The sequence below is a fragment of the Enoplosus armatus genome, chromosome 12, assembly GCF_043641665.1.
Source record: "Enoplosus armatus isolate fEnoArm2 chromosome 12, fEnoArm2.hap1, whole genome shotgun sequence".
Lineage (NCBI taxonomy): Eukaryota > Metazoa > Chordata > Actinopteri > Centrarchiformes > Enoplosidae > Enoplosus > Enoplosus armatus.
Window position 1 is genome coordinate 21,926,658 of NC_092191.1, and position 20,002 is coordinate 21,946,659.

General features: G+C 44.6%; 1 protein-coding gene across 1 annotated transcript in view; it reads left to right on the top strand.

Annotated features, from left to right (window-relative positions):
• The first annotated feature begins 3,093 nt into the window (after nucleotides 1–3,093).
• slc24a3 (solute carrier family 24 member 3) overlaps nucleotides 3,094–20,002 on the top strand; it is a 78,027-nt gene continuing 61,118 nt past the window's right edge. Inside the window, exons 1-2 of the mRNA XM_070916554.1 lie at nucleotides 3,094–3,192; nucleotides 6,000–6,273. Coding sequence (XP_070772655.1) covers nucleotides 3,094–3,192; nucleotides 6,000–6,273 — 373 coding nt within the window. The remainder of the gene's footprint in view (nucleotides 3,193–5,999; nucleotides 6,274–20,002) is intronic.

Below are 20,002 nucleotides of genomic sequence, written 5' to 3' on the forward strand. Positions count from 1 at the left end.
GTTGACATTATATGGTTTTTAGTGAATCCACTAGTTGTGGATTTTAGTAACATTGGTGATCCACTTACTTTTTATCCGGCACCATCATCAGGTTAAAGTCCCAATTTCAAGCAATAAATCAATCAATTTGTCCAATACTTTTCTTGATGAATGACGTTCACTCATAAATCAGCCTCGCTGTACTTCGCGTTTTGCATGTTAGCGTGCTGATTTTAGCATTTAGCTCAAAGCACCCCTGTGTACTGAGTGCAGCCTCACCGAGCTACTGTACTCCCAGTCTTGTTTCTCGATGTGTGAAGATGCTGACATTGATAACTGCTAGATTTGTGATCCCTGCAGTCTATTTTGCAGGTCTCCACCATAGACTGTACGTGCAGATGGATGACGCATCTCCACGTCCTCCCACTGTACAAAAGTGAAGCCAAAAGCGCGGTATCGAGGTTCGGCCCGTACACCCGCCTGACCCAATCGCGAGCACATCACAGTCTATGACAGCCTCATTTTATAGCATCAAATAACGAATTAAAACCAAACTTATCAGAAAGATGGACAAGCGTAAGCGCGATAAGAACTACCTAAAATGACCATCTTTGGGAGAAGTAGTTCGACCCATCCTATAACCACAGCCAGCCACCAGGGGGCGATGGATGGCTTCACCTTTGGGGAGCTGTCATAACGCCTATCTTTATGTACAGTCTAAAGTATCCACTTACAGCCCGCAATACACATAAATAGCATGTTATATACAGTGTTAATGTCACACCAGGGGACCACGTATTGTCATCAAATGGTTCCATTGTCTAATTATCAGCTATGTACTATTCCATATACACTAACCTCTGTTTATAGTGTACGGTATCCCATTATCTCGAGCTAAATGTTGTAATGAACAGTTTTTATCTGTCACGTTTTAATTAATCCTGTTGACTACCTTGGATTATTAAGTATGCAAATTAAGTATGTAAAATACTGCCATTAGTAAACTGCACAGAGAAAGAAACCCATTGGACATTTCACCGATGGTTCTTTACGTCTTCGGCACGACTAGACATTAAAGCGGCGTTCAGCCGAACCAGGAGCGCCTCAGTCAGTGAGGGTGGGATCGTCTTCTGTGTCTCCCATAATGAATTTCAAACACACCTAATCAATCTTCTATGAGAAAGAGAGAGAGAGAGAGAGAGAGAGAGAGAGAGAGAGAAAGCCTTTTAACTGTTCCAACCAAATCCCTGATGATCAAAAGAGGTGAGGAGCGGCTTCAATGGTCCACGCAGAAAGGAATAAACATGGAATCCTGGAATGATTTACAGGACAATGCCTGGACTAACAACACATCAAAGGCAGGTGTAACATCACACTACAAACGCAGAGTGTGTGAGGTGCATAGATGGGGGACAGGTATGATGTGTGTTTGGGGGGGGGCAAGGAGAGCGAGAGTGCAAAATCTGCGACGGACTTCTGAACCGATTCTCCTCATGTGTCGTCGCCTGTAAAACCTAAAGATGTTTTTATCCTTTTTTTTTTCAGTTTGAAACATACGTTTTTTAGGTGGTAAAATTGTGCACACTGTCACTGGGAGGTCCGGGAAAGATAGCGAATCAATCATTATCTTTTAGCTGCTGCGGAAAACAGCATCTTAAAAGATAGCGGTGCAATTTAGGCTGTCTTATCTGGCCTGTCCCCTGGACCCGGAGTAAGTCACTAGCGGTTTGTTATATGCATAAAACACATGGTTTCTTCACATTTTCTGCTTATTCACAGTGTCAAAGTACAGGACAGGCCATACAAGTATATGGCCACCTTTATCAGTTTGTACCTGGGGTGTGGAAATTTCTATAGCATGACCTCCCCTTGAGCTTTCTATGCTCGCAAAAATAGCAGTTTCATCAATCATAAACAATTGCGCTGGTTAACGCTAATCATTACCATGAGCATTTTGGTGCACAAAAAAAAATAAAAAATAAAATTAGCTAACTCAAACAATCACATCATCATCATAGAGTGGTGAAGTCCACCACCATTTTTTCTCAACAAAAACGCAACACACCACATCATAACACAACATATAAACATCGCAATTATTGTCAACAGAGTGGTGTCAGCAGTTCCAGTAACGTAGCCCTCCAGCCACCGCCAGTCAGCCGAGACCACCAACTCCAGTCTTTCCTTTTCTCTTCATGCAGTGGAACGTTGAGGTGGGAAACAACGCGAGTCACGTTATCTGCTGTAAAGCCACAGCAGGCAATATCATTGAATTATAATTTCTGTTGAAATAACTAATTTGGACCATTGCGTGTCACTAACAATATCTAATTGAAGGGCTCTTTTAAAAAAACGTCTGTGGCCACCTGCCCCCTTTTTGTGTTTAGTCTTTTAAAGAAACTGGACCTGGTCTGAATCAAACAACCAATCAGGGGGTTAGCTAGCACGTACCTGGCCAATCGCATCGACTCTGTACAGACAAAGGGCTTCTGCAGAGGGTTCCACCGTTGGGATTGTGGAGTGTGAACCCCCCCCCCCACCCCGCGATTACCCTGATTGGTTTTTTGGTTCAGACCTGGTCCAGTTTTTTTTTTTTTAAAGACTAAATACAAAGTGCTCACAGACACACTTTCTTTTTTTTTAAGCAGCCCTCCAGTTAGATATTGTTATCGGCATGCAGTGGTCAAAATTAGTTATTTCAACCGAAATTATAATTTAATAATATTTCCTTTTAAGTGTGTTTGAACAAACGGCCAACCCTCTTTTTTTTTTTTTTGAAAGAGCAGATGTAAAAAAAAACAACAAGCTGTTCTGTTAGGAGATTTTACCCAAAGGATGGAGAGCAAAAAAAAAAGAAAAAAGAAATCCCTCGCTGCCTCCTAATCCAGCACACTCGATATGTCATTGCCATTGTCTTGAATCACGGCTGTCGGACGCTATTGCTCAGGACAGGGATTATGCCCAATCCGTCATGAAGGAAGTGTGTGTGTGCGTGTGTGTGAGTGTGTGGGTGTGTGTGTGTGTGTGTGTATAAGCATGGGCCAAGGGGCTGTGGGTGTAATCTGGGAGCTCATTCGCTAATGCCACGCTGCCTTCTATCTCTCACATGGCATTATGGGTCCCTCGGTTTTTTCCGCCCCTGCCTGCGATGGCGATCGTTTCACACCTCGGTGGGCGGGCAAGAAAACGAGCGAAGAACGCCTCGGGCCTCGGGTGTGAAATGTTTGTCCCCGCGTGATTGGGATGATCCATGTGATTGAAAACAGCCCGGTGAAGAACTCCGGATTCAGTATTTGGGAATACTTTGACTAAAAATCTTGCAGCTAATACCTTTTCGAGGTTAAAAAAAGTGTCTTCAGATTCTTCAAATCCAGATTCAATGCGGTATTTTCATCCCAAATCACATTTTCAACAAAATTGGACGTCTTTCTTTGCTTTTGTCATTTTTTTTTTTTTTTGTCAAAATTCCATCAGCGAGCCCTTCCAGCTTGGGAAGCTGTCTTTTCCCCACAGTGTCTCACATCACAAAACAGCAGCAGCACATTTATCCGAGACGAATCCTTATTCTTTCCTAAACGGTCCGCATTCGCAATCTTTTTGACGAATTTGGCAACACGCTGTCCCCTGAACGCTTTATGTCTGTCTTTACTGACATTGGGTGGGGTTACAGCCGACAGACTGTAAAGTGTAACAATGAGCGTATTTGCCGAACTTTTCAAAGAAAGGCTCAAGCCATACAGGCAGGTCTCAGACAAGGCTGAGGAAGTACATTGCAAAAAAATTTATGTATTTGTACCCTGCAAAATGTCTTATTGCCCTGTTTACAGACACTAATATTTCTTGTATCTTCTGTAAACATAATACAGAAACATTTTCTCACCTAATTTTTTTTTTTTTTTACTGTGAAATATCCCACGGAACTTTTTTTGAAGCTGCTAACTCTAAGAGCTCATCTTTTCTCTACTTACATCACTCAGTGTATTAAACAGCAAATAAAAAGTGATAAGCTTCTGAAACACTGTGGAACTTTTTTCCCCCTGAAGCCTCTGACTGAATATGCTTTTGTTTGGTTACTGTTTTTTTTTTTTTTTTTTATTAATTTTTATGTAATTGCCTTTTATTGTCATTTTGTATGTGCTGCTATTGTTTATCTGAATGTTTGTATGTTGTCAAACAAACATACATGTGACACATGAAAGTCCAGAGTAGTCGGCGACGGCTTAATCTCAAGCGCCTCACCGTTGACTTTCCTCACCCCTTTTCCACTTTCATGTTCCTTTTCTTTGTTCCGCTTCTGGAATAAAAGCGTCCACCTGATGTTTCACTGTAGGGATGTCAGAGGGCGCGACCTTTGACACCCAATCAGCTGGCGTGTTGTTGCTTTTAATGGTGGCGCCCATAACGGCTGACCCCCCCCCCCCCCCCCAAAGGCCTTTTGTCCAGCCATCATTACAACACACTTTTCCAGTTGTAGCTGCACATTTTCTTTTTCTTTTTTCTTTCCCAAGAGACTCATTTTCTGGAACATAATTCAATCTGTTAGTAAAAAAAAAAAAAAAAAAAAAAAAAAAGAGGGGGAAAAAAAAGGGAGAACTACGTAAAACTAAGTAATTACTCTGCACAACCAAAATTGAATACAAATTGAAAAGGTCTTAGAGGACGCTATCTGACGCAGTAGTAATATTAAATGCAGTAGCTGTATTATTGTGATGCACAGTGTGGTCACTTTTTGTCCTGGTAAGGAGACGTTTTGGAATGTCATGATTGGTTTGTTTTACATAAACAGTGTAAAATGACCATTTCCAAATCAGATAAAACCGACTTTTAGTTACACAATGTCTGATATAGGCTCTCTCTCGCTCTCTCTCTCTCTCTCTCTCTCTCTCTCTCTCACACACACACACACACACACACACACACACACACACGTCCCTCCCTCTCTCTCTCTCTCTCTCTCTCTCTCTCTCTCTCTCTATGTCTCTCTCCCCCTGTGACATCTCCGGCTGCGGAGCAGCAGACCCAAGTCACCCTGAAGTTGGCGTGCTCCTCCAACGTCCAAGCCGGGAAACCTCGCTCCTGACCCGGGGTCATTTAAGTCAGGAGGCCCGCCATCTGACTCCGACCACGGAGGTGCGGGAGACGGTGTGGGGGGGGGGGGGGGGGGGGGGGGGGGGGGGCACTTATCAGCGATCGCCAACCTCTTCAAACTGCGTGAAGTGCCTCAGAGTTAGCCACGCGCCGGAAACGGGAACTTCAAAATAAAAGCACGAACATTATACAACTTGTTTGGTATTTGCGTTTATGCTATATATACTGTACTTTTGTTTCATTTCAGGACTTTTCACGGTTGGCAAATATTGATGATGGTATATTGCTGCATTATTCTGATTCTAACCAGAAATATTTCCAAGCTGCCCTTAATAAAATTGGGGGGGGGGGGGTCCACTCCTAGCTGATAAAAAATGTCTTTATTTTACAAATATTTTATATTTATTGTAATTTTTGCATCAGATGTCAACCAGAATAGAATTTTACAATGTGATATGGGATCATTCCAACCCAAAATAATGTCAAGTCTATGCGAATCATACATAAAACAAATTAATCACAAACAAACCTAATAAATTTAGATATATTTAATAAATGTTGGCTTTGATTATTAGTACTGTTTTAATGGGCCCAGTTGGTGTTTGTCGATTTCAAAACATCCAGCCATTACCATTATACTATATATTTGTATTACTATGTATCTAGGACGAAAAAAAATCCCTACTAGATAAATAATGTTCTATGTTGAAATCCTTGCGTTAGCTGTAGCGACCCAAATATTTGCCACCTATCCAACGTCTCGCCAACGTTAATCGATAGGGGTTTTATTTTGAAATGTCAGAACGGATGTTCGCCCCGCGCACTCTGGTGGACTTTACCGATCCATCGACAAGCCAGTCGTATCCATCCTCTCGCCGAGTAACTTCGGTGCCCGCACAGCGCACCTCTCCGCCTCTCCCTCCGCGCCTCAGCTTCTCGTACCTTTGCACCACCGCCGCCGCCACCACCTCCGCCACCGGGGAGGGGGTTTCCGCCGGAACGCTCGCCGAGAGAAGAGCGCCATGGCCCGCGCGGTGCTTGAGGGGACGTCTGAGACGGCCGTCGGAGGAGGAGGAGTGATGCTGAACCGACGGCGGAGCAAAGCCCGGCGGAGAAAGCGAAAGGAGTTGTTCGCCATCCAGATGTGCTTTGCGGGGGTGCTGCTGGGGCTCGCCGTGGGGCTCCAGTCTCTGGCACGGAAAGCAGGTGAGGGGCAGCTCAGTTTCTCCCGTCTTTCACTGTCGAATTACGTGTTTGCGCCGCGGTGCGGGGAGGACCGCGTTCACGAAGAGTTTGTGGCAGGCAGGAACAACAGGCAGTTTGGAGGTAAACAGGCGGGCTTGAGAAACAGAGTATATTTACGACCCCCCCCCACTAATTGTTCTTTGTCCTTTATTTTATTTGGTCACATTTTAAATGAAACAACAAAACAACCCTCGGCGGCTCCACTGTGACGGGTGCTAGAAAGGAAAATATGCAGAAAAATGCGTGTTAACATGAGAAATAGTATAGCAAAAACAAGGAATTTAAAATGTTTTATTTAAAAGCTTCAAGTGCAGTGAAGTCAGTGTTGGTCACTGACACTTTGCATGCAATAAAACAGCTGCACATGAATGGGACTGAATGCCAGCAGTCACAATAAGCACAGGGCTGGTTCTGTAAACTGACCACAGGTCAGGCTATCAGACACGCAAAAGCAGTATAGATCCAATGGGATTGGATGTCAGGTTGGATTTTGCACATCTTGTGCACACGTTCACAGTCACGGCAAAGAATTGAAACAACAACATGCCTTCTTGGAGCTCAACATCTGCAAATGATAATCCCCCTGGAAATGGTAGCGGTGCCTGTGCTGCCCGGCGTTGCTTGAATTACTTCTCGGGGATGGACTCTTTCCTGCCATCTCCTGCGAGCCACGGGTCGGCAGAGGTCCAGCCGATAAGCCAGACGGGAGGTGGGAACTTGCTGTAGATGGTGCCCGTTTGTTCTGGCGACGCCGACTCAACGACGAGCTGAAAGATTATTATCATTTCAAACAGGGAACCAGTTACCAGTAACCCTCGCGAGCTTATCGCCACTAGCAGGGACTCTCAGATCGACCCCAGTTATGGGCAACAATCAATCGGTTGCAACACTACATTGTGTAAATAATAGAGAGCGCCCAAGCTCGAGTGGGACCCTTTGAACAGCTTCAAGTCGTCACCGGCTGTGAGCTCAGCCAGCGTTTGGGTGCCTTTTGCCAAGTGGGTCTCGTCAATGGTCAAGTCAGTGGGCCCAGTTAGTGTTAATAAATATTATCGCCTGGATGCAAACAGACTGTGGAGAAACATGTTCCATCCTTCCAAGCGCTCTCCCCACTGTTGACCGAGCAGAGGGATAGCACACACAGTGGGATTTTCCCATGCTCGGTGCTTAATTGTTCACATAGTTGGGAATGTGAACTTTGTTCTGATGGTGATGGTGTGCTGAAACTCAAATCTTTGGGTTTGGGGGGGTGGGTGATGTCTCCCAATATGTAATGACTGGGGGAGCCAGAGATCGTCGATCATTTTACTTCCATGGAGTTTCACAAGTCCGGGCCACGTGATTTTCTCTGTTGTCAGGTGTGGCGCTCGAGCGCCGTGACATGGATAACGTTCCTCATGATCTGTTATCGTCACCTCAGCACAACCCAGTCCACCTGTAATAATGCATTAGAATCAATCAAAAAAAACTGTGGTGTCGTGCATCGCAAGAAGTAAAAAAGGTTCCCTGAAATAAAATGTAGCCAACGGGGTGCAAGAATTCAATGGTCATAATCCTCAAAAACAAGCAAAATGCGAAACGTTCTGTGGTTCCAGCCTCTCAGGTGTGAGAGGGCATTCTTCACAATTCGATGATCTAATCAAGATGAAAAGTAATAGAAACGAATCAGAAGACTGTGATTTTGTTGTGCACAGTATTGCGATGACTAACGATGATGATGAAGAAGATACATTATTACTCTTAATATAATTAAGAGCTTTCTTTCTTTCTTTCTTTCTATTTGCTAATGGTATTAGGGCTGCAACTATTGTTTTCATTATCGGCTGATCTGTAATTCTGTCTTCTCACATGTGAGGATTTGCTGCTTTTCACTGTTCCATCTGGGTATTGGTTCACCTTGGGCTCTGAGAAATGATTCATTCATTTAATGACATTTTGTAGACTAAACTAATTGAACAATCAGAAAAAGAAGTGACAGATTAACTTGAAAAAATAAACGAAAAACTGTTTCACTCAAGGTCCACTTACTAGTTTTTTTTTTGGGCTGGGCTTTCAGCCACATCTCAGCTGATCCAGTTCAGTGGAGTTAGCCCTGTCATGTCTCTATCACAGCTGCTGAGGACAACTGCATCTGCTTCGGAAGATCCTGGGATGTGGTTGAAAAAAGCCAATAAGTTGGACCTTGAGTTAAGATTGTATGGCCAAATCTATCTGTCGAGTTTTTCTTTCTCTCGTCTAGTCTTTCTTTTCCAATTAGTTTTGTCCTGATGTTTTCCAAATTTGAAGCTGCAACAGCGTGGGCTGGGTCCACGGTGTCAGACTTCCAAAACCCCGGATTGACTCCCTAAAATATCAGAAATGAGTGAGAAATCATAGGCCATATATTATCAGGGTCTAAGGTGACATATTCAGATTGTGTGCTCGGTCCGACCAACTGTTCAAAACCCAAAGATATTCATGTTACAGTGACATAGAAGAGAAGGAAAGCACATTGGAGAGTCTTGAACATTTGATCTTTGTGATTGATACATTACAATAACCATTAACAACCCAACCCTACCACCTTGGCCCCATAATCGACAAATCATTTCAGCACCATCGTTGGAATATACCGTCAATGCCGACCTCCCCTGATGTATAAATGTGTTCTGAGACTGGGACCTCCTCTCTTGTAAGCGACAGTAAGCCCTCAGGCCATATTGAGGCTTTCAAGGTCTTGGATACCCCCCCCCCCCCCCCCCCCCTCGCGGCCCTGCGGACGGACACGTGGACGTGCACTCGTTTCTCCTCATATCCCCTTGTCCTCCATCTGTCCTTATTTCCACCACCATCCCTCTTAGCTCATCCGTCCACATCTCACCTTCTAAAAAGCCAGACCCAGGACAAAAGCACTATAGGAAGGAGGATTACCCATACGAGCAAACACATGTTGCCATCATCTGGATGTTTTAATGTCATTGAGCCTTGCCACTCAAGCCAAAGTCCCTCCATCACCCATCTGTGACCAAACCTAAAGGACGCGTGGACCAGCCAGACAAATGGTCATGCTATAGAGCAGCCACTAAGGCTTGGTATATCTGGTGTACAGCATTAGTCTCCAGATGATCTCATTACATAACTTAAAGCTCTCATCGGTGGGTTCCCTTGTCTTTGCACGCTAGCAGGGGACGGGAGGGTAGAGCGGAGGAGCACAGACAGAGCACTTTGCGCTGACGAAGCCCCGGGATTCAGAGCCGAATTAGACAAAAAGGAAAAGAGACAAGAGTGGAGGGAAATGGAGGGGGAGGAGGAGCGGGGGAGGGGGGGTGGAACGGGGAGTGATGTGAAGAGGAAAAGTGGGAGCAAGCAAGGACAGCAGTGACAGCGATGGAAGGAGGTGGTGGAAGGAGGGAGATGCCGAAGGAGTAGATTGGAGGGAGGGAAAGTATTGCAGGTGGAAGCGAGACGTAGAGGGTGAGATGGAGTCGGTGGAGAGAGAGGTGAGAAAGGGGGGGGGGGGGGGGGGGGGGTCGTCCATGTTGAGGTGGAGAAGGAAGAGGGAGGACGAAGAGAGGTTAGGTTTGACAGTGCCGGCGATGCAGACTCTGATTGACTCTGATCTGTCCTTTCTTGAAGAGTCCAAACTAATAATTAATTTTACCTTTTGAGGCATTTTTGCTGGAGGTCGTGTGCAAAACAACCTCCAATGAGTGCAGCAGCAGGGAAGCCATTTTTTTCCACGGATCAACATAAAGTAGAATTTCCGGTTTATTACAAATTGGGTCTCATGTTTGGCGTTTCGGAGCATCAGTCCTGTCTGCTGTAATAACGATGTACTTAGCAAGTTAATCGAGAGATTGGGGGGGGGCAGTCAAACCTATTTAGAAGAAAAAATGAAGGCAAGGAAAGACTTTGACCTACTGTATCTACTGTAGTCGTGCAATGAGGGATGATTACCGACGTTTCAGGTGCGCTCACGTTCAGTTTTGCCTCGAACCAAAGTGCTTTCGATAAATTCAGTCTGATCATCTGACTGCTCTTGTTTCTTGGCACATCGGATTTGATTGTAGCGGTGTTGCCATGCTCCAAAATCCCAGTGTGGTGGGTCCGACTCTGTGTTGTTGTACAGTGGACAAGGATCGAACTGCCAAGACCCCTCTTTCAGCGCTCTATTGCAAGACCTTGAAGCGGCCTCACTGCACTAGTAGGGAAACAAAGCCTCCTCAGGGTCTCTCTGGCATAAATGCTCCTAGGGACAAGGACGTTACGCTACATACATACATTCAGAACGATCCTTTAAGCGGCACAAAGGTCAGGGCCTGAAGTGGTTCTGCGCTGACCGCAGAATGACGAGAGAGGACAATGGAGGAGCGTTTCACAGGAAGTGAAAAAAACCAAAGTAAAAGCGGCCACCAGCTACATCCAAGCGAAAATTAACCACCATCAAGACATCTCACGCAGCTTCATTACAGGAAACTCAACATTCTACATTTACTCTTCTGCCTTCCATATGTTTCGTCTCCTGTTCCCGTGGCCAGTGGGCAGATGCTGACATTTCCCACAAATGGACTGCTGCTCCTCCCTGGGTGGTGCTTTTTCATGTGTGATTGACGGGTGCATTAATTACCTAGTTAAATTTCAGAGAGGGCCTACTGAGCTGTGCAGGTACACACAAGGAACATTTTCGTCCATTGGATGCCAGACTTAAAGCTTTTTAATGACCTCAAAAAAAAAAGAATTACAGTACATGAAGCATTTATGTATGTACTGACATGTATGTATGATAGGCACAGCTTAGGACAGCAAGGTCCCATGGGTGTGTGTGCTAACATTTGAGGACGTTAAAAGGAAGTGGCGAGTAGGTCGATCCGTTCCTCTCTCTTTGTTCAGAGTGAAATCAGCAGCTGTTTAAACACGTAAATTACAATGTGTGGTGAAGTCAGACCAGTCATTTAGAGAAGTTTAAAGCTGCATTTCCCTCTTTCTCAGAGGAGCTGCGTTGCATGGACTGAGTTATGCTGGGCAGACACATTAAAGCTGCAGTAATTGATTCTTTTTTTTTGGTTTGTTTTTGTTTTGACCAGCCACAATGGGAGGTTCGTCACGGCAAACATTAAAAGAGTTGTTTTTTTTTCCTGGTATGAAAAACTGTAATATTCCTCAGTAACTCGTCTCTTTAAGACCACATTCCTATTGCAAACATGTTGTATGTCGTCACCAATGTGCTCACGCCACTCGCTGTGTCACTGGTCTTCCCCGTGTGTCGTACTGCAGAGCAATTCACGTGTTCAGCAGTGTTTACATGCCAGTACAGACTGCCAGTCTTTCCAGCAAAGATCATGTTAATGTCAGGGTGTTGCTTGGTATTGGTACAACAGTTTTTGTATCGATTTTTCAATACCTAATTTTGTGGAATAAATACCTATCGTCATGTCTACAGTCCCCTTCCTATAACGAAAGAAACGCCAGACTATGAATCTGACCAGACATTCAATACTAGCTTTTACTACTTGACAGTTTTGGATACTCTGTGCTATAGGGTTAGCCAGAAAGTATTTAGGTTGCCGTACCGAGCCCTGTTGAACTCTCGAAATCAATGTGCTAATGATGTCGGAGCGCTATATGTAGCGCCTTTCATTTATGGATTCTCTGAGCTTTTTGGGCTCGTGAGCCTCAGAAACCGAGAGATGTCTGCATCACTCTTCGTCTCTCTCTCTCTCTACCTCAAGCTCCTCGGCTCTCATACCTACGCTGTCATCCACAAACACACACTAATGCACACACACACACACACACACACACACACACACCTCAACACACAGGACTGTGTCTAATTCAGCTGCATCTGGGTCAGCCTGTGTGAACAGAGAGCAACACCCCCCCCCCCCAGTCTGAGACAGACGCAAACAACCTCTCTCTCTCTCCTTTCTGCCATCCATCCATTTCTCCCTCCTCTGTCGGTACTCTCTCGCAATCATCCCCTCCATCTAGCGGTCACTATGCTCTCATCTTGTCCCTCTCTCCCTCCATTTCGGTGGCACTCAGCTATCATTTCGGTGTATACCCCCCCCCCCTTACCCGTAGCTGTAACCCTCATGCCCTTCGCAGCGCCACAGTTTTTCTTTTCCTCCCCCTCTCCTTTTCACCCTCGCTCGCTCTCTCCTGTATCATCAGCGCGCAGTCTTCAAAAGCCTGTTGACAGAATTTGCTCAAGCACAGCTCGCCTGTTTGCTGACTTATTTATTTGCTGTTTTGCCTCACCATCCCGCATCTGCGTCATTGTTTCTGAGTTAAACACCGCGTTGGCCCAAGCACACTCGATGCAGCTCAGCCTAAGTGGAAGAAATGTATGCTTAGACTGCTTCTGTCTGAATAGAGCGGTCTTGGATATCAATATTCGACGCTAGTGCTGTTACGATGCCTGTGTTTTAGTACTGATGCTTTTTTTCAACGTCGTACTTTCCTCCCATTTTCCACTGCAGGAACTTAGCAATGAGGGCCGTCTCTGTCCAACCAGTAATGGACAAATGAAGTGTCGGTTGTGCTGGCAGACACAGTTGCAGTTGTGAAACGGTGGGCACTATATTATAGTGGCACTTGTAGACATGACAATGGCAGCACATAAAAGAACTTTCTTAGCCACGCTGGGGCTGCGGGGAGGGCAGCGTTGGTTGGTCCGCCGTTGCGATCTGCGCTGAGAGGTTTTGACAGCCACCGTGTGGGTTGCCATGATGTTTCGGTACATGCATTAATGTTCCCCACAGGATGAATTGTAACTTCAGCGACCCCCCCCCCCCGACTTTTCATTGAGTCCCATTACCCTGATTAGAACATTTTAGCTTCCTAAACTAAGGTAGATGTTGTAAACATTACTTTCCAAATGTCACCATGTTAATATTGTTATCGTGAGCATGTTAGCATGCTGACGTTAGCCTGTAGCTCAAAGCACCATTGTGTCAAAGTGCAGCCTCGCAGAGCTGCTAGCGTGTCTGTAAACTTTTAGTATTGTAATTGAAGAAAAGAAGCCCAAATATCCAAAACAAGCTGCTATAAAGGAACTTTGTTTAAATACAATTGGCAAAAAAAATGAATTTAAAGCTATTAAAAAGCTATCAGAAGAAGCCTTTAAAAAAAAAGAAATAAGACAAAATAAACAAGATTACAAATCTGACCGGACATTCAATTCTTGTATTCAGTATTTAAGGTGCAACACATGACATAACAACGGTTGATGTTACGTTGAATGAAACGTATTTAATGAAAGAAATAGTGCATCTGTGTGCGCCGATCGTGTGTGTGTGTGTGTGTGTGCAAACAGGCAAACATGTCAGGTACACACAGATTTGCCGTGAGTGACTGCGCTAAGCACGGATGAACTGACCTCCATCTGCACTTGTGCACAATTTGATACGTGAACATCAAGTTATCCACACACCCAAACGCGCCTCTGACTTTACAGGAGAATGCAGACGCCGCCGTGCAGTGCACCGCCTTTGTGAACCGAAGAGAGCACAGTAGCTACATGACAGGAAGGAAGTATATGTGTGTGTGAATCTGTGTGTGTGTGTGTGTGTGTGCGCGTGTGATGAATGAAACACTCAGAACATGAGGTGCAAATGGCCTGCTGGTGTTCATCAGGGACTACATTATATGGATCTCTCTCTCCCCTTTCTCTCATTTGCTTTTTATTACCGCTGCTTGGTCCCCCCCCCCCCCCCCCCCCCCCCCCCCATCCCTTCTCTCTGTTTTCCTTCTCTCTTCTCTCGCTCCATCCGCTCTCCGTTATACACCCCTCTTGATCCGATGGTCATGTAGCACTTCATTATAGGAGCTGCCTTTTGTGGGCTTTGTGACAGCGAGTCCAGGCTTTGATAGATGGCTTTGTGTTATTGTAACAAGCTGAGCACCTAATGGGGCCTGTCTCCGCTCTGGGTTAGATTGCTGGGAATCATATTGTCCTCTTCTCGGACTGAATGATGGACAAGAGAACACTCTCGTTATTCACTCCAGTCACATCAGTCCTGCAACGCCATTCGGGGCAGTGACCACATGCAGATTTAAAGCTGTGTTAAGGATTTGTCTTGGTTTCAGCACAGAATTAAATGACTTTCTGTAATGTGAAAGGGTTGTTGGTACTGTTGTTACCACTGAGAACATACACACACACACATACATACAACCTTTGCTTAATGTTTTGGTCTGGTGGGTTTTTCCAGCACACAAGTGTACACAAACTGATCGCACGCCATCTACCCAATGCAAGAGCACTGAAAGGGCAGCGAAAGTGAAACTGGAACTTCAGGGTTCTGTTCCAGAAGTAATAAAGCCTAAAATCAAAATCCCAATTAGTGACAACGCTAATAACCAAAAATCCAGCCCTGCAACAGAATCCTACACAACAGCATGTGTGTGTGTGTGTGTGTGTGTTTCACGCCACATGTTTAGATAAGGATGGTCACTTTTTTGTTTCCCCCCTCAATATTTCTGTTTTTAGTAGCCTAACACCAATTTCCAATAAGCCCTTGACCATTGCAGGTTAAACGTCACGACACACAACGACAGACGAAGCGAAACCAAATTACGCAGGCCTAATTTGTGTTTTTTAGTCCGGCTATAAATATTACCAGATGGGTGAATGTTACGTTTTTAGCTAATCAAGCAAAGTAACACCTGAAAAACAAATCTACACACACTGATGCAAATTTCATACACAATCTGATATTTTCATAAAGCGTTTCAGCTCAAAACTTAAAGCTGAACTCACTGTTATGTCCCGCCCTATGGGACGAACATTAAAACTCCACCACCGGCCCAAATCAACACACGGTGAGACACCTTTAAAAACAACCAAAGCCATGGGATTTATTACATACAACCGAGATGCTAAATAAAGACAACCAAAGGGCAGAATCCCAGACTGAGAGGCAGCAAGCCCAGCAGTCCCCATGCCGGAAGCCTCTCTCCTTCTGGTGCAGGTTTAGGATCCTTTAAGTACTTCCATCTCAGGCCAGGTGCCCCTGGTTGAGGAATTAGATGTACAACACCTGGGCAGAGCGAGAGAGCAGAAGGAAAACGGGGACAAACACAGGGAAACGCATGCAGCCGTCAACACTCACTTTGTTTCTGAAAGCTGGTCATGCAATTGAAGCTGCTTTTTTTCGAGAGATTGAAGCGAGGTTTCATTTTCACAGCAGGCTGATGATTATCACCGAAAGGTCTCTTGCACGTCCACTAATCGTGCACCAACATCACTCGCAGTCCCACCGTAGCCACTGGTAATATGCCGTGTTTAACAGTGATGAAAGAGCACAATGTAGAACAGCCAACACACCTACCTAATGCGCCTGCAATCACGTGATCAGCCAGTCGTGCGGTTTCAACTCTTAACTCAGCATGCCTTAATTTCAAAATATGAGCGCACCGTTCGCGATCATTTCATCCAGGATTAACAAGTCAGTCCTCGAAACTGCGTTCAAAGAACCAGATTACCTGGATCAGAATAAACACCCTGGGTGTTAGCCTGAATTAGTGAAGCCCACATTTGCAGAGCGGGGACCCTGGTGCTACATAACAGCTTTATTAAGCCCAAACATCATGTGGTGCAGGCACTCAAGCTGCTGTGATACAGTCGGGGATAAAAGGATCGGGCCAAACGATGTGTGTTTTCCTAATGAATGGGAGGAGGAGCATCGTTATGGGAAAAGCAGCTGTTGAGAAATGTCAAATAGTCGATAGGGGTTGTGCAAGCAATCCAAACTCTTGAACTGAATTTTTACGTCATGGATTTTCTGAGGCAAATGTGACCTGTCACCCTAATTCAGTGGCCCTTTGTCTCCAGTTTCCAGGGATCACGCGAAATCCAGGTGGTAGTGCAGTAAAGAACCAGCTGGGGTCCAATCTTTAATCTCTAAACTACCTCCTAAGAGGTGTTCAGAGACAACATGTAGCCACACTGATGACAAATGCACCTCCAGTCCACCTTTGTGAGCTGCAACAAACAGGATCATCGTTTTTGCGTTCAGCTTGAACGTGGAAACGCATGCAAATCGATCAGGGCACTCAGGGATGGAACATTTACTGTTTACTGTCAGTTGTGAAGGGCGTGTGCGTGCACAAGAGGAAGTGACATACATGATGGTGAAATGTGTGTGTGTGTGGGGGGGGTATTTTTAATGTGAATACTGGAGCTGCATTTCAGTGTAAGGTGTAAATATGATTAATGGTTGATATGTTCTTTAAGTTTAATAACGTTGAATCCATATTCAGCTTACATTGAGTGAAATATCAAAACCTAGGAAGCCTGGTTTGTTCGAGCTACATTATTTATTCAAGTGGAAGTGTTCCAGATGTTTTTCGCCATCATTTTATATACAGTCTCCCCAAATTTTGGGTGGTATATTTGGTATCTTTGGGAGCCTTGATGAGGATTTAAAGGGGACCCATTATGCTCATTTCCAGCTCTATATTTTTATTCTGGGACTCCACTAGAGTAGCTTTGCATGAGTCACAGTTCAAAGTCGTGATTTATCTTCTCCTGGCCCTTCATGCAGCCCCTCAGTTCATCCTCTGCCTGAAACAAGCTGTTTGAGCTCCTCTCTATTTAAGGCAGCCCCTCCCTAGAAGCCCACTTTCTTCTGATTGGCCGGCCAAGTTCCAGAAGTCATTTCCAAAGGCAAACTGTAAACCTAAGGTTACATCTGGTCTGTGCCTGGAGCAGAGACACCATATAAGGACGTCCGTGCCTGTCTGACATCACATAGACACGGCGGTTGAAAAAAGTTGGAAACGGAGCGTTCAGAGCAGTCTGAAGCCTGAGCTTTTGGCTCACAGGGATTACTTTTACATACATTTACCTCATTATTTGGCAACTTTTGCAACGTTTAGTATGAATATCACATTGTAACATTATAGATATGACAGAAAATAAGGGCATAATAGGTCCTCTTTAAAACAAGGTTCTGTGATTATAAAGAGGTATTTTCTGCTTTAAAGCAACCCCTGGCTCCTTTTTGTTGAACACCTACCATGTTATACCTCATAGATCAAATGGTAATTTGGCACCTTACTTATTGTAAAGCACTTGTTCCCCCCACCGTCGTGGACCACATGGGTCCTGGGCCTTATTCTTCGTCCGTGGGTTACTGAATTTACCGGTTCTATTCCGAGTCTTTTTAATGCACAAATTGAAGGAACTGGCAGGATTACGTTTCACTGTGAAGAGCAAAATGACACCCGCAACAATGCAGGAACGCAGAAAAGGGGGTCCATTAATCTTGAACTGAATTGCCTCGGTGAATCTACAGTACCTCCTGTAACTGCAATCACATGATCAGCACTCATCCAATCATATGAATGCTAATCAAAGTAACGGTGATCAAGGTGACTTCATCCAGGATTAAGAAATCAATCCTCAAACTGCTTTCAAAGAATTAGCTGCATGAGAATATACAGGGTTATTTCAGCCTGATAACAGCATGTTAGCCTGAATTAGTTAAGCCACTTTTGAAGAACAGGGCTCAGGAGAGCATTTTATCCTAATCCTGTATCAAATCTAATTAGCTTTGGCTTTTAACATTTTTAAGTTACTAAATTTATACATAACTAACACTTAAACATCTCCAATCAATTTTTGTTGACTGAGAACACAACAATACTGAAGTTTTTAGTGCGAGCATCAATTTTTATTCACACTTTTACACCTTTTTCATGAGCAAATTGCTTCAAATACTGCAGGTCCTAATGCAGAACAATCAAGTTGGCAAGCTTAAAATGCTGATATGGTGTGTATGAAAGTTTAACTGGGAGATTCTGCTGAAAATGACATTGACTCGATCAGCTCGATCGTTTCTTTAGAGAACCATCGCCACCTGTTTTTTTTCCTAACAGCCATGAGATTCATTAGTGCCTTTATTTAGAAAATCTGCATATTTCGCCGATTGAGCACTGGATCCAAAGTGGAACCGGCCATCGGAACCCGACCCTAGTTACGTGTTTGTAAATTTGTGTCCTTTCTGTTGAACACCTACCCTGTAACATCCCAAAGATGCTAAGGTCATTTGTACCTTACTTGTTGACTCTGTAGACCCCTAAATTTGATGCGATGCAAATTGAATGGGACGATGACTCTGCCAAGTTTACATTAGCATTACGCGTCAAAACAAATGTTCCTAATTTCTCCCGAAGCTGATTCAACAGATAGCAAGTGGGTGTCACTCCACGCGACAAACTGTGTAAAATATGATAAAAGAAGAAAGAAAGGACAAACATATTCAGAAGTTATGCATTGTTCCGTGTGGAACTGGATTCAAAGACAATGACAGTCAAAAGCGTCCGCATTACTTTGCAAGCAAATAGCAAATGTAAACACTGCAAATAAGTACAACCATCTTAAATGTCACAGAAAGGCCAGGAAAAAAAGTCTTAAAAAGACTACAGCGGTCAGGAGAAATGGCTTTATCAACACTACGCTTTGCTAGACCACTACTACAACTACCTCTTTTAATGTTATACACTTAACGTTATGTGTCGAGCAGCAGTCGATCATACTTGAGCCTGACAATTGTTTTTTATTCGTAATGACTGAATCATGGAACGGTCCGAGCCTACAGACTGTGAGGATCCTCGACTATCACACAGGACTGGAGGAGGCTCTTATCTGCTGGAGCTTGGAGGTGGGGAAAATGGTTCGCCAACCATGGATTATTCTTAAATTCACCGTTTCGAGCAGTTGTCATATGAGCTGTCTGTTTTAAGTAAAAGCAGTGTGTCCTTCCCAGTAGCTAGTAGTCATATTGCTGGCGCTGTCTTCTCATTTCGACCAGAATCAGCCATGCTATTCACTATGCTATATGGTGTGTAACGCTGATTTTCACCCCAGTTGCCACGGGAGTTGTAGCAGTTACCGTTTACCACTGAATTGATACCATTGGGTCCATATGCAGGTCCCTCAGATCAAACCTTGTCAAATGGGGGTCCGTAGGGTCTAGAGAGGCTGCAAAGTGTCATTGTGGGTTGGATGAGATGTCAGCGCTTTTCCGTTTTTTTTTTTTACTGTTCTGCTGTAGCAGTGCACCTTCAGCAGACCAATGAACTGCATGCGTGAGTCAGTCAAAGCTTCTATTCTCCCATTGTATGACTGCGTGGGTGACAGGTCCACGCTTTTGTCACTGAATACCGGGCATTACCACGGCAGGAGGCCCCTGAACACACAGACACGTTCACTCATAGCGCTCTGACAAATGTTGATTGTCCTTGACGAGTCTCATTGAAAGAAGAAATTACCCCTGTGGGATGTAACCCACCTCTACATTGATTCCACATTTGTGCCACCGTGACTGATACTCGTCCGGTCTTCTCGGAGTCGCGTTGTCCGGGAATCCATCTAAGGCTAAAAGAGACCAATAGTCAACAAGCACCTTAAGGTTAAGAACTTTGAAGAGAACGTTGAAGAGAGGAAAACTGAAACAATGACCATGTGGTGGAGAGCTGAGGGGAACTGCCGATTCAAGTGATTATTTTCTGTGGGTCCATCGCTGTTGATAGGCCATGGATGCTGCCTTTAATTTTAGCGTGATGCTAAAAGGTTTTGGCTCAGCCCAAAGTGGCGTTTTGGTGCATTCCTCTGTAAAACACAAGAGCAGTACCAGATGCAAGGTAATTAGCAAGGTGTGTTGGGTTACCACTCTTTGGTTTGTAGGTGATTTATTCATCA